Raw genomic sequence first — 19,092 nt, 5'->3', positions numbered from 1 at the left:
CAAATTTAGGAATAATATTATGGCAAAGACATTTTTGTAGGAAGGTAATATGTAATTTATTAGTGAAATGTTTGATGAGTGTTTTTGTGAGTTGTGTTTTTTTATCAGACATGTCCAAAGGCATCAAGGGTACAATTGAGAGGCGGTGCAGATAAGGTGTTATTATAACGTTAAAATATCTTATGAACTGACAAGTATAAAGTTATAGAATTTTTATAGTACCGTGATAATAGACTAAATATAAAAATAGTGAAATGCTTAAAATGCAGTACTCACCTTGAATATAATCTGCAATAGTTTTATGAAAAGACTGATGGGTAAATATAAGGTGGAATGGTTAAGTTAATGCCTTAAGGTGGGATGAGATTTAATTTAACGGAATTTTAAAATAAGCGCAAGGAGGCAGAAGTGCACTATTCCGTCCCTGGTTGTCATAAAGTAGAAAGTAGTTAATATGAAACATAAAAGAATTGATGATGCCAATAGTTGTGACGAGAGACTTTCGTTAAGTTATAGCATCTTCAGTTGGTGGTGTTAAGGGAGAAGTAATGCATGCTGTATTTTAAGGAATTTTCTATACTCTCGTGATGCTCTTTGGAACACGTGGGAATCTCAGATGTGAGAGATTCCAAGCCGAGGAAAGGTGAAAGGGAAGTTTTGTGTTTAGGATGTTGAGATTACTACTGTGTCGAAACCATTCGATAATGAGGGCTTCATATTGAAGAATTTTGTGGCTGGTTTTAAGTCTTATAATGGTGATAGCAGAGTCAATTAAAGGAGTATGATTGTGGGTTTGAGCATGACTTGTGAGTTCTGTACTAGCTTGTTCCGATCTAAGACTATTATAGTGGTAGTATGCGCGAGTGTTGGAGGTTTTGGTAGAACCAAACTTGGTAGTAGTAATACAATTATAACAGGCATCACAGTTTGGTTGACATTTAATCAAGTAAATTATACTGTTCAAATCATTAGTTGGGTATTTCTGTGTGTGTCTTTGTAAGTGTTGAATAAGGATCCGAGTTTATTATAAGCTAAAAAAAATAAGGGAGATATCAGTACCTGTAAACACATGGCAGAATTGTCTGGTAAGTTCATTATGGTATGGGAGGATGATGCGTATATTTGTGTTGGTGGTGGGTTTTGGTGGATTGTTAATTTTACTTTTGGTGGTGGAAATAGTGTGTTGAATGAGTTGGGTTGGGTAGTTCCTAGCTGTAAATTTTTCCGTGAGGTATTGAAGTTCACTGGTTAAGTCATTTTGTGAGGTGCTATATTTGAGGGCATTATGTATTTGGTTGTATAAAACCGCTTTTTTTGTGCAGAGGGGTGGTGCAAAGCAAAATGTAGGCATTTGCCTGTATGTGTATTTTTTCTGAAAATCTTTGTACCTAGTTTGGTACCTGTTTTGTAAACAGTGAGGTTGAGAAAATTAATTTGGTTGTTGGTTTCAATTTGAAGAGTGAGTTTTAACCTATCATGTATTGAATTAAATTTTTAAAAGAGATTGTCTATAGTGGGCCTATTATGAGTATGTCATCAGCGTAACGGGTGTATAATTTTATTTCTGGAGGGAAGGGTTGTAAGATTTGGTTCTCTATTGTGACTAGGTAAATTTCTGATGGGGGGGGGAAATACCTAAACCCATGGGTAAACCGAATATTTGTTGGAAATTTTTATTATTGAATCTGAAATATCGGGCATCTAGTAAAAGTGAAGTGAGTTCAAGGATGTTATTAATGGAAAGAGAGGTACGTTTTGTCAAAGTGTTATCTGTTGTTAAGAATTTCTGTAAAGCCTGTAAAGTGTATGGGATTTTAGCCGACCAAAACACATATAAAATTGATAACAATCATAATGTCACAAAACTTAAAAATAAACTAGATTTAATCTTAAGAAAACTCAGGCAAAATAAAGAAATCAATTTATACACACTGCAACAGATAGGAATCCGCAACAACATCCTTCCTCACATGTTTGGCATCACCAAACTACACAAACCTGGCCACCCATTAAGACCAATTATTTCTTTCAGTAAGTCAGCTTTTGCAAACCTATCCACCTACTTAGTTAAAATTATATCCCCTCTTACCAGATTCTCAGAATTCAAAATCAGCAACACCAATCAGGCCTTTCAGAAAATAAGCAATACTACAATTTCTGATGGAGATATCCTAGCATCAATTGACGTAATATCTCTATATACCAACATGCATATCCCATACACTTTACAGGCTTTACGGAAATTCTTAACAACAGATAACACTTTGACAAAACCTACATTTTGGCAAATACCTACATTTTACTTCGCACCACCCCCCTCTGCACAAAAAAAGCGGTTTTATACAACCAAATACATAATGCCCTCAAATATAGCACTTCACAAAATGACTTAACCAGTGAACTTCAATACCTCACGGAAAAATTTACAGCTAGGAACTACCCAACCCAATTCATTCAATACACTATTTCCACCACCAAAAGTAAAATTAACAATCCACCAAAACTGACCACCAACACAAATAGACCCATCATCCTCCCATACCATAATGAACTTGCTGGACAATTCCACCGTGTGTTTATAGGTACTGATATCTCCTTTATTTTTTTAGCTTAAAATAAACTCGGATCCTTATTCAACACTTACAAAGACACACACACACAAATACCCAACCAACGATTTGAACAATATAATTTACTTGATTAAATGTCAACCAAACTGTGATCCCTGTTATATTGGTAGTGCTACTACCAAGTTTGGTTTTACCAAAACCTCCAACACTCGTGCATACTACCACTATAATAGTCTTAGATCGGGACAAGCTAGTACAGAACTCACAATTCATGCTCAAACCCACAATCACACTCCTTTAATTGACTCCGGTATCACCATTATAAGACTTAAATCAGCCACAAAATTCTTCAATATGAAGCCCTCATTATTGAATGGTTTCGACACAATAGTAATCTCAACATCCTAAACGCAAAACTTCCCTTTCACCTTTCCTCGGCTTGGAATCTCTCACATCTGAGATTCCCACGTGTTCCAAAGAGCATCATGAGAGTGTAGAAAATTTCTTAAAATACAGCATGCGTTACTTCTCACTTAACACCGCCAACTGAAGACGTTATAACTTAACGAAAGTCTGTCGTCATGACTATTGGCATCATCAATTCTTTTATGTTCCAGATTAACTACTTTCTACTTTATGACAACCAGGGATGGAGTAGTACACTTCTGCTTCCTTGGGCTTATTTTAAAATTCCGTTAAATTAAAACTCATCCCACCTTAATGCATTAACTTAACCATTCCACCTTATATTTACCCATCAGTCTTTTCATAAAACTATTGCAGATTACATTCAAGGTGAGTACCGCACTTTAAGCATTTCGCTATTTTTATATTTAGTCTATTATCACTGTACTATAAGAATTCTATAACTTTATACTTGTAATATCTTACCATAAACAGGCACTCTCAGGCTTACGTAATACTTGACTTCGGGAAATTCAACTTTAAGTAAGTTTTTGCCAGCCGGTGCAAATTTAAAAAAATCGTGTAAACATATTTTGCAACCCATAGGAATAATAAATGGAAGTATCGTGAAAATATTGTAATGTGAACCCAATAACAAATTGTTTTTTTTTGGTAATTCATTAATGAAGTTGAAATTTTTGCTATTCATGGTGTTTCAAAAGTCAAGGTCAATAATTTAAAGGTGAACTGTACAGACTACAATATGCAAAAAAAGCCTAGTAAACATGGGTCCTTAAGTGAATCGTTTTCAAGATATTACACATTTCTAGTTGGGATTCACCACTGACTTGTTTGTTTAGGTTAGGTTATGTTAGGTTAGGTTATGCTCATTCTCTCCGTTTCCCCTCTCTCAATTCACTCAGTACTGATCCCTGTGGTACTCCTTCTTCCCGTATAAACGTTTTGGAGAGGGCATGTTGGTACTGAACTTGAAATGATCTAGTATGTAGGAAGTTCTGAACAAATATAGGAAGGTTGCCTCGCAGACCAAGAGAGTAAAGATCACCAAGTATGCCATGCTGCCAGGTAGTGTCAAAAGCCTTCTCGATATCTATTGAAACCATTACAAGATGTTCACGTTTAACAAAGGCATTTTGAATGGCGAATTCAGCCTTGACCATAAGGTGTAAGCATGACCTATTTTTACGAAAGCCATATTGGCTATGGCTCATTAGATGTTGTGACTCAATGATCTATACGAGTCTTCTGTGGACAATTTTTTCAAGGATTTTGCTCAGGCAGCTTGAGAGAGAGATCGGTCTATTGCTATAGGGGTTAGTTGGATCTTTTCCAGGTTTTAGGAATGCCAAAACAGTAGAGTGATGCAAAAGAAGTTGGAAAAACATTTTCTAAAAATATACGATTGTAAAAAACCAGAAGCAGGCTTAAAGCTTTGTCATCAAGACGTTGAAGCATGACATAATAAATCCCATCTGGCCCGGCAGCACCATTGTGGGCTGTTCTAATGGCATGCAGAAGTTCAGAGTATTGCAGAGGTTTGTTATATGGAAGAGTACGTGCGGTTTGAAATTTTATGGCATGCTTTTCTCTAGTGGTATTAATTCGTTGGAATGATGTAGAATATGCTGATGCCGCTGATATTTCAGCAAAAGTATTGCCCAAAGCATTAGCAATATCTAAGGAACTGGATAGATCTTTCCCTTTGCAGGAGAGGATTGGAGAAGGTATAGTAGGAAACTTACCAGATAACTGTCTAATTTTTTTCCATATAGTTTTCGGATCAGTGTTTCTGTTAAAGGTCGATGCAAAACGGGTCCAGGATTCTTTCTTGGCTTGTCTTTGTACAAATCGTGCTTTTGCTCTTAGCTTCTTATAATTAATGAGATTGGTTGTGGTTTGACATCGCCGAAATAAATTCTAGGCTTTGATTTTTGCTTTCTTTGCTTTTGTGCACTCGTCATTCCACCAGTAATTATAATGCTTGCGATCAGGGGGATTTGATAATGGTATTGTGTCCTTGGCCACTTTTAGGAGATGTGATGTGATGTAATGTAATCTGTTACATTATCAATATTCTGGAGCTGGATTTTTTCCTCGTCAAGAGAGATTCATGATCGCAATTTTGCCCAGTTTGCACGAACAAATTTCCATTTCCTCCGGAGCTTGTTTGAAGGAGTCTGTGATATTAAAACATTACATATGGTTGGAAGGTGGTCACTGCCCACTGGATCATTCAAAACGTACCACTCTATGGTTGGAAAGAGTATTGGAGAACAAATTGAGAGATCTATTGCTGAGGTGTGTCCAGTTGGGAGTTGTATGTGAGTGTGCGCACCAGTATTGAGTAAGGTAAGGTTTTGTGACTCTAGAAAGCTTTCAACGAGTCGACCACGTGTGTCTAGTTTGGGATTGCCCCATAAGGGGTGGTGCCTGTTAAAATCCCCTAATATACAGAGAGGTGGAGGTATCTGTATGAAGAGATCTTCAAGATCTTTTAAACAGTAAGTATGGTTTGGTGGTAGGTATATTGAGACAACTGTTATTGAAATATGGAGGGTTATATTAGAATTAGCATTAGCATTAATAGAGGCATTTGATGCAAGAAAGCAAGCTTATGCAGCATCAGCCAAAAAAAAAAAAAAAAAACCCACTTCTACTTCACCTCTCTGTTCGTTCAAAATACCTGTCCAGCTGAGCCTTAAACTTATTTAGGCTATCAACCTCCACTACAAGGGATGGAAGTCTGTTCCACCAACCAACCACCCGCTGGCTAAAGGCAAATTTCCGCACGTCTATCCTACATCTGTCTTTCCTCAATTTGAATTTATGCCCTCTCAGGTGATTATTCTGAGCTAGAGGGAGAATCCCATCAGCATTGAGCATGCTCAAACCATTCACGGCTTTATACACCTCTATCAGATTACCTCGCTGGTGCCTAGTCTCCAGACACTATAATTTGCAAAATTTAAGCCTTTCTTCGTAAGAGCACCCCTTTGTTCCATTCACTAATCTTGTTGCCCTTCTCTGTACTCGTTCCAGCAGCTCTACATCCTTCTTTAAATGAGGCCTCCAGACCTGTATACAGTACTCTAGGTGTGGCCTGACCATTGCCTTATACAAGGGAATAATCACCTCCTTATCCCTGCTGGAAAAATTCCTGTATATCATTGACAATACTCCATGAGCTACACTTGCAGCCCGTCTGCACTGCTCAGAGAACGTCATATCTGCCTGCACAACCACCCCCAAGTCCCTTTCATTCTCTACCACTGTCAGTGTAGTACCACAGAGTTGATACGTTGCTCTGGGGTTGCTGTTTCCCATGTGTAGTACTTTACATTTGTCAATGTTAAACTTCATTTGCCACCTCTCAGCCCATCTGCTCAACCTTTCCAGATCTTGTTGCAGCAGCATAGTGTCAGTAGTGCATAGACCAAGTCTGCAAACTTGGACATTAAGCTTGATATACCATCATCAATATCATTTATAAATACAGAAAACAATAATGGAGCCAACACTGAGCCCTGAGGGACTCCACTAATAACATTAGTCCACGATGAGCAGTGTCCATTGAATACCACTCTCAGTCTTCTCCCCCTCAACCACCCCTTTATCCATAGCAGCAATTTGCCTCCAATGTCACACTGCTCCAATTTGAGTAGCAGTCTTCCATGTGCAACAGTATCAAAAGCCTTTCTAAGATCCAAGTATGTAATATCAAAGCTATTCCCTGCATCCAGTTCTTTTGTGACTGCATCATAGTATCCAATCAAATTATTCAGGCAAGACTTCCCCTAAACAAAACCATGCTGTGTCTGAGCTATAACTGAAGTCTTGTCTAAATGATCCTGCAGTGCTTCTTTAACCAGTGCCTCCATTAATTTTCCTGGAACAGAAGTTAAGCTCACAGGTCTATAATTACTTGTGTCGGCCTTTGATCCTCCTTTGTGAATTGGGGTCACATTTGCACATTTCCAGTCTATGGGTGCCTCCCCTGAGTCCAAGGAAGCTCTCATAATTATGGCTAAGGGTTTGCTTACTTCCTTTGCTGCCTCCTTTAATATAACTGGATAGATCCCATCCACCCCGGGTGCCTTTCTTGTGTTTATCTTCAACAATTTCTCCTCCACTTTATTCCCAGTTATTTCAAGATTCTGTAGCTTACTGCTAGAGTTGAATACACCTCTGGCAATCCCCTCACTGAATAACTCCTCATGTGTGAATGTCGATGCAAAATATTTATTTAGTTTGTTAGCTACCTGAGCAGGATCATCAACAGGTGACCCATCAATATCATGTGGACCAATCTGATTCATCTCCTTCCTTCTACAGTTTACATAAGTAAAGAACTCTTTGCTGTTTTTGTTTTCATCCCTTGCCAAGGATTTCTCGTAATCTGCCTTCGCCTGCCTAACCTCCTTTGTAACTTGGTTGCATATCAACTTGTATCTATCATAGGCTTCTGTGTCATGTGTTAATTTGTAAGTATCCCATGCATTTTTCTTCTCTGCCATATGCCTCATTAGTTGATCTGACATCCATTTAGGCCTAAACCTTGAACAATATTTCTTAGTTGGTATGTAAAGCCTTGTAGCTTCCAAGATACGTTCTTTGAATGCTTCCCATTTTGAATTTGCTGTTGGTAACATCATCAGTTGGTCCCACTGTATAGAATTTAAATAGTCTCAGTCCATTGTAGTCGCCTTTACGAAAGCAGTAACCCTTCCCTTTACCCCTAATAGTAGTTACCTCTTTGAGTAAATACCACTTCAGCACACTGTGATCACTGCCACCTAGTGGTTCATTTATCTGCAGATTCTTAATGCATGAAGAATCACTGCTGATAATCAAATCAAAAGTATTATTTCTTCTAGTTGCCTCCCGAACATGCTGATGTAGAAAACAATCATCCAATAAATCCACAAAAGCCCTGCTAGTGTGTGAGTGACCAGCCCCCAAATTCCAGTCAATATCTGGGAAATTAAAATCTCCCATTATAAGACTCTCTGATTTACTGGCCCACTCTATTTCCCTGTACAGTTTCTTATTATACTCATCAGAGTCATTAGGCCTATAGCACACTCCTACTCTCAATTTTGATCTCCCAATGCTTATGTCACACCAAACTGACTCAACACTGCACTGTCCAGCGATGTCGACTGGCTTCACTTCCTTGGTTTTTATGTGTTTCTTAACTAATAGCATAACCCCTCCCGCCTTCCTATCCTGTCTATCCTTTCTGTAGACGTTGTACTCCCCAAATTCCAGATCTGCATCCCTTATATCTGTGTGACACCACATCTCTGATATCCCAACAATATCTGCCTTTGATGTTTGGAGCAATACCTCAAATTCATCAAATTTATTTACTAAACTCCTAGCATTGGTGTACACGCAAGTATACCTGCACCTGTTTCTATTCTTAGCTACCCTAACACAACCCTTGTGTTTACTTTTACCGCAATGGCTCCCAGCAGTCTCTGAAATATCATGCATCTTGTTTTTCAGGCTTCTGCTCATTCTAATAGAAGCAGTGCAAGAATCTCTTTCACCTCTGCCAGTGGCTACTGTCAATCTATTGGTCTTTGTCTCCCCCCAAGCTAGCAGTTTTCCGACCCACCTAACACTGCCTCGATAGCATCAGCAAATATTCTTGCACCATTTCTATTTAAGTGTGTCCCATCCCTGTAGAAGCAATCTCTCCTGTTAACAAGTACGGTCCAGGCTGAAAAAAATTCTACCCCTTGAGCCTTGCACAATCTTTCCAGGGCCGAATTGATCGACAAGGCTCTCATCATATGTACAGCAACAGCTTCTATTTCAGTTCGAAGTGGAATATGTTTAGTTGCAATCTTTGAATTTATCAGGATTGCTACACCACCACGGGCAGCATTTGTTATGTTATGATCTTTTCGATAAAGACAATAGTTCTTTATTGAAGGAGAAATTTTCGAGGTTAGGTATAGCACACTCCTAAGTTTTTGAAGACAAAGGGCAACTGGAGAATATCGGTTAATTAGATAACGGATACCAACTGTGTTACAACAAAAGCCTCTGCAATTCCATTGTAAAATACAAGGCATTATTTGTGTTTAATTGATTGAGATGTATCTGACTGTTTTTTGAAGGTTACTAGCTTATGACGTTCTAATTTAGATTTATCTTTTTTGGAGAAAACTGGCCGACCTGTGTTCATTTTTTCTTCTGCATGGATTTCTAGAAGGGGATCTTCCTGTATGGATGTGCCATCTGTGTCTATGGTTGTGTAAAAGATTTTTTACTACATTTGCATTTCAACTACGGGATATGATATCTATGACTGGAGTACGAGATGCCCCTGGTATTAGCATTAGCATTAGTAGAGGCATTTGATGCAAGAAAGCAAGCTTATGCAGCATCAGCCAAAAAGAAATAATAATAAAATAAAATAAATAAATAAAAAATAACCACTTCCACTTCACCCCTCTGTTCGTTCGAAATACCTGTCCAGCTGAGCCTTAAACTTATTTAGGCTATCAACTTCCACGACAAGGGATGGAAGTCTGTTCCACCAACCAACCACCCGCTGGCTAAAGGCAAATTTCCGCACATCAATCCTACATCTGTCTTTCCTCAATTTGAATTTATGCCCTCTCAGGTGATTATTCTGAGCAAGAGGAAGAATCCCATCAGCATTGAGCATGCTCAAACCATTCAAGGCTTTATATACCTCGATCAGATCACCTCACTGGTGCCTAGTCTCCTTTCTTCGTAAGAGCACCCCTTTGTTCCATTCACTACTCTTGTTGCCCTTCTCTGTACTCGTTCCAGCAGCTCTACATCCTTCTTGAAATGAGGCCTCCAGGCCTGTATACAGTACTCTAGGTGTGGTCTGACCATTGCCTTATACAAGGGAATAATCAACTCCTTATCCCTGCTAGAAAAATTCCTATATGCCATTGACAATACACCATGAGTTACTCTTACAGCCCATCTGCACTGCTCAGAGAACTTCATATCTGCCTGCACAACCACCCCCAGGTCCTTTTCATTCTCTACCACTGTCAGTGTAGTACCACAGAGTTGATACATTGCTCTGGGATTGCTGTTTCCCATATGTAGTACTTTACATTTGTCTGTTAAACTTCATTTGTCACCTCTCAGCCCATCTGCTCAACCTTTCCAGATCCTGTTGCAGCAGCATAGTGTCAGTAGTGTCCTTGACAACCCTGCCAACCTTCGTATCGTCTGCAAACTTGGACATTAAGCTTGATATACCATCATCAATATCATTTATAAATACAGAAAACAATAATGGACCCAACACTGAACCATGAGGGACTCCACTAATAACATTAGTCCACGATGAGCAGTGTCCATTGATTACCACTCTCTGTCTTCTCCCCCTCAACCACCCCTTTATCCATAGCAGCAATTTGCCTCCAATGCCACACTGCTCCAATTTGTGCAGCAGTCTTCCATGTGCAACAGTACCAAAAGCCTTTCTAAGATCCAAGTATATAATATCAAAGTTATTCCCTGCATCCAGTTCTTTTGTGACTGCATCCTAGTATCCAATCAAATTGGTCAGGCAAGACTTCCCCTTAACAAAACCATGCTGTGTCTGAGCTATAACTGAAGTCTTGTCTAGATGATCCTGCAGTGCTTCTTTAACCAGTGCCTCCATTAATTTTCCGGGAACAGAAGTTAAACTCTCAGGTCTATAATTACTTGTGTCAGCCTTTGATCCTCCTTTGTGAATTGGGGTCACATTTGCACATCTATAGTCCATGGGAACCTCCCCTGAGTCCAAGGAAGCTCTCATGATTATGGCTAAGGGTTTGATTACTTCCTTTGCTGCCTCCTTTAATATAACTGGATAGATCCCATCCATCCCAAGTGCCTTTCTTGTGTTTATCTTCAACAATTTCTCCTCCACTTTACTCTCAGAGATTACAAGATTCTCTAGCTTACTGCCAGAATTGAATACACCTCTGGCATTCCCCTCACTGAATGACTGCTCATGTGTGAATGTCGATGCAATATATTCATTTAGTTTGTTAGCTACCTGAGCAGGATCATCAACAGTCGACACATCAATATCAAGTGGACCAATCTGATTCATCCCCTTCCTTCTAGAGTTTACATAAGTAAAGAACTCTTTGCTGTTTTTCTTTGCATCCCTTGCCAAAGATATCTCATAATCTGCCTTCGCCTGCCTAACCTCCTTTGTAACTTGGTTACAGATCAACTTGTATCTATCATAGGCTTCTGTGTCACGTGTTAATTTGTATGTATCCCATGCATTTTTCTTCTCTGCCATATGTCTCATTAGTTCATCTGACATCCATTTAGGCCTAAACCTTGAACAATATTTCTTAGTTGGTATGTAAAGCCTAGTAGCTTCCAAGATAAGTTCTTTGAATGTTTTCCCATTTTGAATTTGCTGTTGGTAACATCATCAGTTGGTCCCACTGTATAGAATTTAAATACTGTCTCAGTCCATCGTAGTCGCCTTTATGAAAGCAATAACTCTTCCCTATACCCCTAATGGTAGTTACCTCTTTGAGTAAATCCCACTTCAGCACACTGTGATCACTGCCACCTAGTGGTTCATTTATCTGCAGATTCTTAATGCATGAAGAATCACTACTGATAATCAAATCAAGAGTATTACTCCCTCTAGTTGCCTCCCGAACATGCTGATGTAGAAAACAATCATCCAATAAATCCACAAAACCCTTGCTAGTGTGTGAGTGACCAGCCCCCAAATTCCAGTCAATATCTGGGAAATTAAAATCCCACATTATAAGACTCTCTGATTTACTGGCACACTCTATTTCCCTGTACAGTTTCTTATTATACTCATCAGAGTCATTAGGCCTATAGCACACTCCTACTCTCAATTTTGATCTCCCAATGCTTATGTCACACCAAACTGACTCGACACTGCACTGTCCAGCGATGTCGACTGGCTTCACTTCCTTGGATTTTATGTATTTCTTAACTAATAGCATAATCCCTCCTCCCTTCCTATCCTGTCTATCCTTTCTGTAGACATTGTACTCCCCAAATTCCAGTTCTGCATTCCTCATATCTGTGTGACACCACGTCTGTGAAATCCGAACAATATCTGCCTTTGATGTTTTGAGCAATACCTCAAATTCATCAAATTAATTTTCTAAACCCCTAGCATTGGTGTACATGCACCTGTTCTTTTTCTTAGCTACCCTAACACAACCCATGTGTTTACTTGTACCCCAAGGATTCCCAGCAGTCTCTGAAATATCCTGCATCTTATTTTCCAGGCTGCTGCTCATTCCAACAGTAGCAGTACAAGAATCACTTTCACCTCTGCCAGTGGCTACTGTTAATCTATTAGTCCTTGTATCCCCCCCCCCCAATCTAGCAGTTTTCCGACCCACCTAACACTGCCTCGATAGCATCAGCAAACATTCTTGCACCCTTTCTATTTAAGTGTATCCCATCCCTGTAGAAGCAGTCTCTCCTGTTGACAAGTACAGACCAGGCTGAAAAAAATTCTACCCCCTTGAGCCTTGCACAATCTTTCCAGGGCCGAATTGATCGACAGGGCTCTCATCATATACTCTATTGTCAGAGGAATATTGTTTGCCTGGTTAGAGAACTTGGATTGTTGCTTAGAAAGAACATTTCTAGCCCAATAAGAAATTGATTTGTTAGTGGGAACTGTTACATCAGTTTGAGTGGAGACTGTCTGATATTTTTTTATAGCATTGTCATAGGTCATATTTTTGGTTATAGTAGGAGCAACTAATTTTCTCGCTTCTGGGTAACTGACTTTGTTATCAACCTTGTATTTTACTATTTTTTTCTTGGTTTTCCACTTTTCACATGTCTTGGAATATGCAGGATGGTCACCTTTGCAATTTAGGCAGGTCATTTTTGTAGCTGTACAGTTACTTTGTATGTGATCTGCAGATCCCCAATTTGGGCAGACAGGAACTCCTCTGCATACAACTTTTGAGTGGCCATACTTTTGGCATTTGTAACATCTTAAAGGGTTTGGAATGTAAGGGCGGATGAGGCAAAGTAAATAACCTGCTTTTACAGAGGAGGATAAGTTGGGTGTATTGAAGGTGAGAATAATATTTCTTGTAGGTGTAAGTTCATTATCTTTTTTAACCATTATTCGTCTTGCTTCAATTACGTGTTGTCCCTGCAGCTCTTGGGTTATTTCTTCCTCGGTGACATTCAATAAGTCCCAACTGGAGATCGCACCCTTAGATGAATTTAGGGTTGTGTGTGGAGATATTTTAACTGGAATGCCAGCAAAGCTTGTAAGTTGTAACAGCTTCTTGGAATGTCTGTGATTGGTGGTTTCTACTAGTAAGTCTCCTGATTGCAGTCTCTTCACTGTCTTGGGAGATCCTGCAATACCCTCCAGATGTTTTTGTATGACAAACGGAGACAATTTATTCATGGGCTGACTAGTAAGAGAGTGGATGATTAAGAACGATGGGCAAGGTTGCTCCATCCGATCAGTCTTTTGTCTCTTTGGATTTTTGTTCTCAATATCCTGATGGTCTGTGTTTGCCATGTTTGCTCCTTTTAGCCCTTGGCAAGTGAACTTACTTGCCAAGATTTCGGGGCCCCGCCATGGGGAGACAGGAGCAGTGCTGCTGGGAGGCCAAGCGGTTAAAGTGTTAGTTAGTTAGTGGAAATAGAAATATATGGATAAATAAAGAAAGGTGAGTTTCCTTTCTCTGTTCTAACTTGTGGCTTTTAAGTGTAGAACGATATAGAAATAAAGCTGCTAATAGAAACGTACGAAATTAGAAAAAACTTTAATCGCTTTTGATGAGCACTCTATATATCTCAGAAAAATTGCTTGACTTCGAATTCGCTTGGCACCCGGGGCCACACCCTTCGTTGCTTGGTTATAGAGAGAGAGAAGGTGATCTTTATGATATAAAATCGTGTTGGTGTGTGCAAAAGAGAACACAAAGGAGAAAACATTCTATCTCTCTTTCCTCTCTCTTCTACACGCACACACAGCAGTGAATCTCACCCAGATTCAATTCAGTGTCCTCCACAGGACCTACTGAATGGGCACACCACCCGGTAAATTTAACTGACCACCCAGCTAAACTTTAAGCGATTCTCATGGTACTGTATGGAACTGCTCACTGATCTCGATCAATATTAATTTGAACATACTATGCAAAGTTACACTTCCCCAACTGGCTACTTCATAATGCTACCTGGCTGCCAAATTTTCTGGGGAGAACACTGCAACTGCTGTGGCAAACCATGTGCTAAGACCTCATTAGTATCACACACAAGAACCTAATATGTGCAATAATGTAATTAACAAAACAAAATCACATGCAAGGAAGCCAGCAATGAAAATTAAATTGAATCACTGTAAGAAACAGATTGTTGTCCAGAAGGTGAATAAAACCGGGAGAGTCATCAGGAGCCCAAGTATCTAGTAACCTATCAGGTGATTCACTCCCAATTCAGAACTCGGGGGAGAATAACCAAGTGCAGATTGCTCTGATTCAAAAGGACAGTTTTACTGAGCAATTTTATTTTCAGGAAAATGAGAAACATTGTTTGTGTTAAGGCCAGATGGCTATAACCAGTGATATAGAGCAAAGTTTCCGGCATCCCCCCCCCATACTTCTCCTTATCCATGCATGGTACTAAGTACTATAGGTTTTGATACCTTTCGTGTTTGGGGTTTTCATAAAAAAAAAAAAAAAAAAAAGGTAAACTGGTGATGATGTTACCCCAGTTGTTAAGAGAAAGTAATATTCATGTGTGAAAATTAATGACACTAATTGACATAAAGTCATGCGTTGTTGTATAAACAAATCTTGATGCTAGAAAAATTATTGCAATTTTGTCCATACACAAAAGGAGGGCCTCTGTGCTGAAAGCCTGGTGGATCAACTAATGGCTAGGGGCACTCTCAAGGCTTTTGGAGGGGAGTTGAGGGCAGCAGGATTTATCAAGATGTCCTGCACTTGCAGATAGAAGAAACATATTTTGTAGATATAGAATACATTTGAACAAATGCAAGATCTTTCCAGTATCCCTGAAGAGACTTTAGGGAGTTCAGGGAAAATGCTATGTTTTTTTTTTTTTCTGTGGCCATAATGACCCCCCAAGGATTTGGTTTATACTGTGATACAAGCCCGAGGCGAGATTCAAACACGCGACCTTTGGGTTGCCAGGCAGGCACTTTACCCACCCGGCCAGCCCGGTCGGCGAAAATGCTATGTGGGAGGGGGATGTTAACAGGGGTAATATATATTTAAATTTATATGACAGTAGGGATCAAAGTAATACTTCCATATGTGTCAAGTTCTTGTATGAGATTTGAAAATCTGGAAAGCCTTCTATTCAGATGGTGTTCTGAGGGCAACACTGTTTTAAATGAAGTGGTAACTAATGCTAGGAAAACAAACTTTCATATTTTCAAAGGTTTTAGGACAGTTAAATATAAGAACACTTAAAAGAAATTTTAAAACAAGTTTAAGATTGGTTTTGGTTTGTTGATTTAATTTTTAATGGCGCATTGGCAGCTTAGGCCATAATGTAGCAAACCAAACAACATTAAGAGCTCCTAGTTCTAAAATTAGTTCTAATAATTTTAGGAGTGTTTCCAGTAAAACGAGAAAGATTGAAGTACTGGTTAGGACAACTAAGACTGATATATGAGGGCTAACAGAAACTTGATGCAATCCAGAAAGTGGGGATGATGAGATCCAATATTATTATATATTTAATAACTATGTAAGTAATAGTCCAAATTAAGAAATAGTAAAGAACCTTAAATATTAAAAGTAAGATTAAGAAATGTGTAATTAAATTAAAAACTATAATTAAGTTACCATAACTGCTTCTGCTGTTTTTACAGTCACTGAAGAAGTGGTACATGAAACATCTGAGAATAATCTTTAACCCTCTAAGAAATTAAAGACAGATTATACTCCATGCAGGTTGAGGTGCTTATTTTCTCATTAATTTCTATTCCTTGATTTACCTGTGCACCATGCTACTAAAAGAAAATCTGAGCTGTAAGTTGACCTGTAATGTACCAGAAAAAGAGGACTAGCAAAGGATGTTATGAGAAATCATTAAGAGAGAAATGAACAGCAACAAGGAGTTTTTTACACAAGTGAATACAAGGAAAAAATGAATGAGATCGGATTTGTTTTGAGTGAAAGTTTTAGGTGTTTCATTGATCTTTACAGATGAAAGAACCTTTGCAAAGAGGAGAAACTGTGTGGGTGAAGCCAAAGAGTATCTAAAAATTGAATATCTAATAGCAATATTTAAATTGATATTCATCAAAAAAACTTTTGAATCTAAAGGCAGGAAAGGTTTCTAACAAAGATGGAATATGTTCAGTAATTTTGAAGGAGGCAGCAAGAAAATGCAGTAAAATATTAAGATTAATTATGAGGACATCACTGGACTTTGGGGAGGATCCTCTGGATTGGATATATATATATACCTACATGTTGCTCATTCATAAAAGCAGTCCTTATATCAAAGTGAGTAACTACAGACCATTCAGTCCAACTTTATAGGTAGGAGATCATAAACCTGCTGTATAAGGTAATGTTGAAACCACAATTAGAGTGGTGTCCAAGTATGCAGACCACACCTGAAGATAGACAAGCTTCTTGAAAAGTCTAAAAATTGGTGACACACTTAGTGATATCAGCAAAAGGAAGAGCCCACATGAGGAAAGAAGCTTGATATATATTTTGCTGAGGCTCTGAGAAAGGAATAGTAAAATGAATCCAGGTTATAAATGGTGTTAGAACTAGAGGAGATAAATTCAATTATGGGTAAAGTGGTGTATTAGCATTAGTAGAGGCATATGATGCAAGAAAGCAAGCTTATTCAGCATCAGCCAAAAAAAAAAAAAAAAAAAACACACACCACTCCCATTTCACCCCTCCGTTCGTTCGAAATACCTGTTGTAGGAAATTTTCTTTTAGCAAATTCACTGGAATATATCTAATATATCTGGAGTATATCTAATATAGAGAGGCTTTCTTACTACCAATGAGATATTTCAGCTATCAACAATGGAATGCTACTGAAAGATACAACTTAAAAGCCTCAGTGTTTTCTTATAATAATCCAGTATTTTACACAAAAAACATTCTAATTGGGATTTTATATATGAATGTTTCATAAATATAATCTGAGACAAAAATTATTAGCTCACCATGAAAGGACAGGAGTGTCAATTTGCCACTTATGCCTCCTACTGCAACAAAAGAATCCAAAAGGGATGGTACTACAATATTATACGAGGAATATACTTTATCTTTCAATATTATTCTCCACTGATGCTTCTCTAGATTATATGACATTAAAACACTGAAAGAATGAAAATAAAATAGCACAGTAGTGATAACAACAGTAATTATAATGATGATAATTAAAATAGGTGGCTAAAATGGCTTTGCACGATGTAGTAGTAGTAGCAGTAAAATTATTCTGTAATTCATAATTATTTTAGCATTAATATCTTCAACCACAATGCTTTCATCATGTTTCAGCAAAGATAAATAATATTATTTAGAAAATTTTTAATTATTTCATATTGACCATTTACCTATTTTAGCATATTAAAAGCATCAAATTGAAAATTGAGTACATGATTCACCTATTCAATCTAAAATACTAGGATTAATGTGTGTGCGTGCACGTGTGTGTATATGTGCAAATATGAAGACTTTTTCATATTAGCAGTGGTATATGATGCAAGAAAGCAAGCTTATACATTAGCACAAAAAAAAAATACCCATTTTACCTAATCATTTGCTCCAAACGTTTGTCCAGTTCTTCCTTGAATTTATTTAATTTATTAATTTCAATGACAGATGGAAGTTTGATCAACCATTCAAAACAAATTTCCGCACCTCTATTCTGCAACAATCTTTCTCGATTTCAATTTATGCCCCCTCAGGTGTGTAATCTGAGCAAGAGGAAGGATTGAGCTTGCTTAACCATTCAAGGTTTATACACCTCAATCAGATCATCTCTGAGGTGCCTAGTCTCCAGATGCTGCAATTTGCAGAACTCAAGCCTTTCTTGGTAAGAGCACCCCTTTGTTCCCTTCACCAACCTCGTTGCTTTTCTCTGTATTCGTTCCAGCAGCTCTACATCCTTCCTAAAATGAGGTCTCCAGACCTGTATGCAGTACTCAAGGTGTGGCCTGACTTTTGCCTTACAAGACGATTATCCTTATACAAAAGGATAATCACCTCCTTATCCCTGCTAGCAAAGTTCCTGCATATCATTGACAAGACCAAATGAGCTGCTCTGGTAGCCTGTCTGCACTACTCTGAAAACTTCACAACTGTCTGCACAATTACCCCAAGGCCTTTTGCATTCTCCACTAACTTGAGTGTAGTATCACACAGCTGATAAGTTACTCTGAGATTACTGCTACCATATGCAGTAGCTTTCATTTGTCAATGTTAAACTTCATTTGCCACTAATCAGGGTCATTACTGTCATTAACAACCTGGCCAACCTTTGCATCTTTTACAAACATGGACATTACACTTTATATACCATCCTCAATATCAGTGATAAATATAGAAAACAACAAAGCACTGAACCCTGGGGGACTCCATTATTAACATTAGTCCAGAAAGAGCAATGTCAATTGATTACCACTCTGTGTTCTCCTACTCAACCATCCCTTTATCTACATCAGCAACTTGTCCTTAATGCCATACTGCTCCAATTTGTTCAGCAGTCTTTTATATGCAACCATACCAAAAGCTTTCCTGAAACCCAAGTATATGATATCAGAATTATTTTTCATCCAGTTCCTGACATAGCCGAGTGGTCAGGAGCACGAGTGCAGCACCACACTCTCTTTGAGTGGACCAGGGTTCAAGCCTGTTACTGCTAAATACAGTTAACATTTGTATTGACTGATTTATTGTAAACTCCACTGATCTGGTGCTCATGCCAGAGTATAAACAAGAGCTTTTTTCCCCCCCACTTTAGGACCACATCATAGTATCCAATGAAATTGATCAGACAAGATTTCCCCCTTTAACAAACCCATGCTATGTCTAAACTATAACTA

The 19,092-nt window shown here is 38.4% G+C and overlaps 1 protein-coding gene across 1 annotated transcript in view; it reads right to left on the bottom strand.

Moving 5' to 3' along the window:
• LOC150083207 (tRNA (34-2'-O)-methyltransferase regulator WDR6) overlaps nucleotides 1-19,092 on the bottom strand; it is a 760,490-nt gene that overhangs the window by 442,728 nt on the left and 298,670 nt on the right. The window contains exon 11 of the mRNA XM_090378434.1: nucleotides 17,209-17,363. Coding sequence (XP_090234560.1) covers nucleotides 17,209-17,363 — 155 coding nt within the window. The remainder of the gene's footprint in view (nucleotides 1-17,208; nucleotides 17,364-19,092) is intronic.

This window comes from Mastigoproctus giganteus, chromosome 7 (genome assembly GCF_048544385.1).
Source record: "Mastigoproctus giganteus isolate SK-2022 chromosome 7, ASM4854438v1, whole genome shotgun sequence".
Lineage (NCBI taxonomy): Eukaryota > Metazoa > Arthropoda > Arachnida > Uropygi > Thelyphonidae > Mastigoproctus > Mastigoproctus giganteus.
This window is presented reverse-complemented; position numbering and strand designations above follow the sequence as displayed.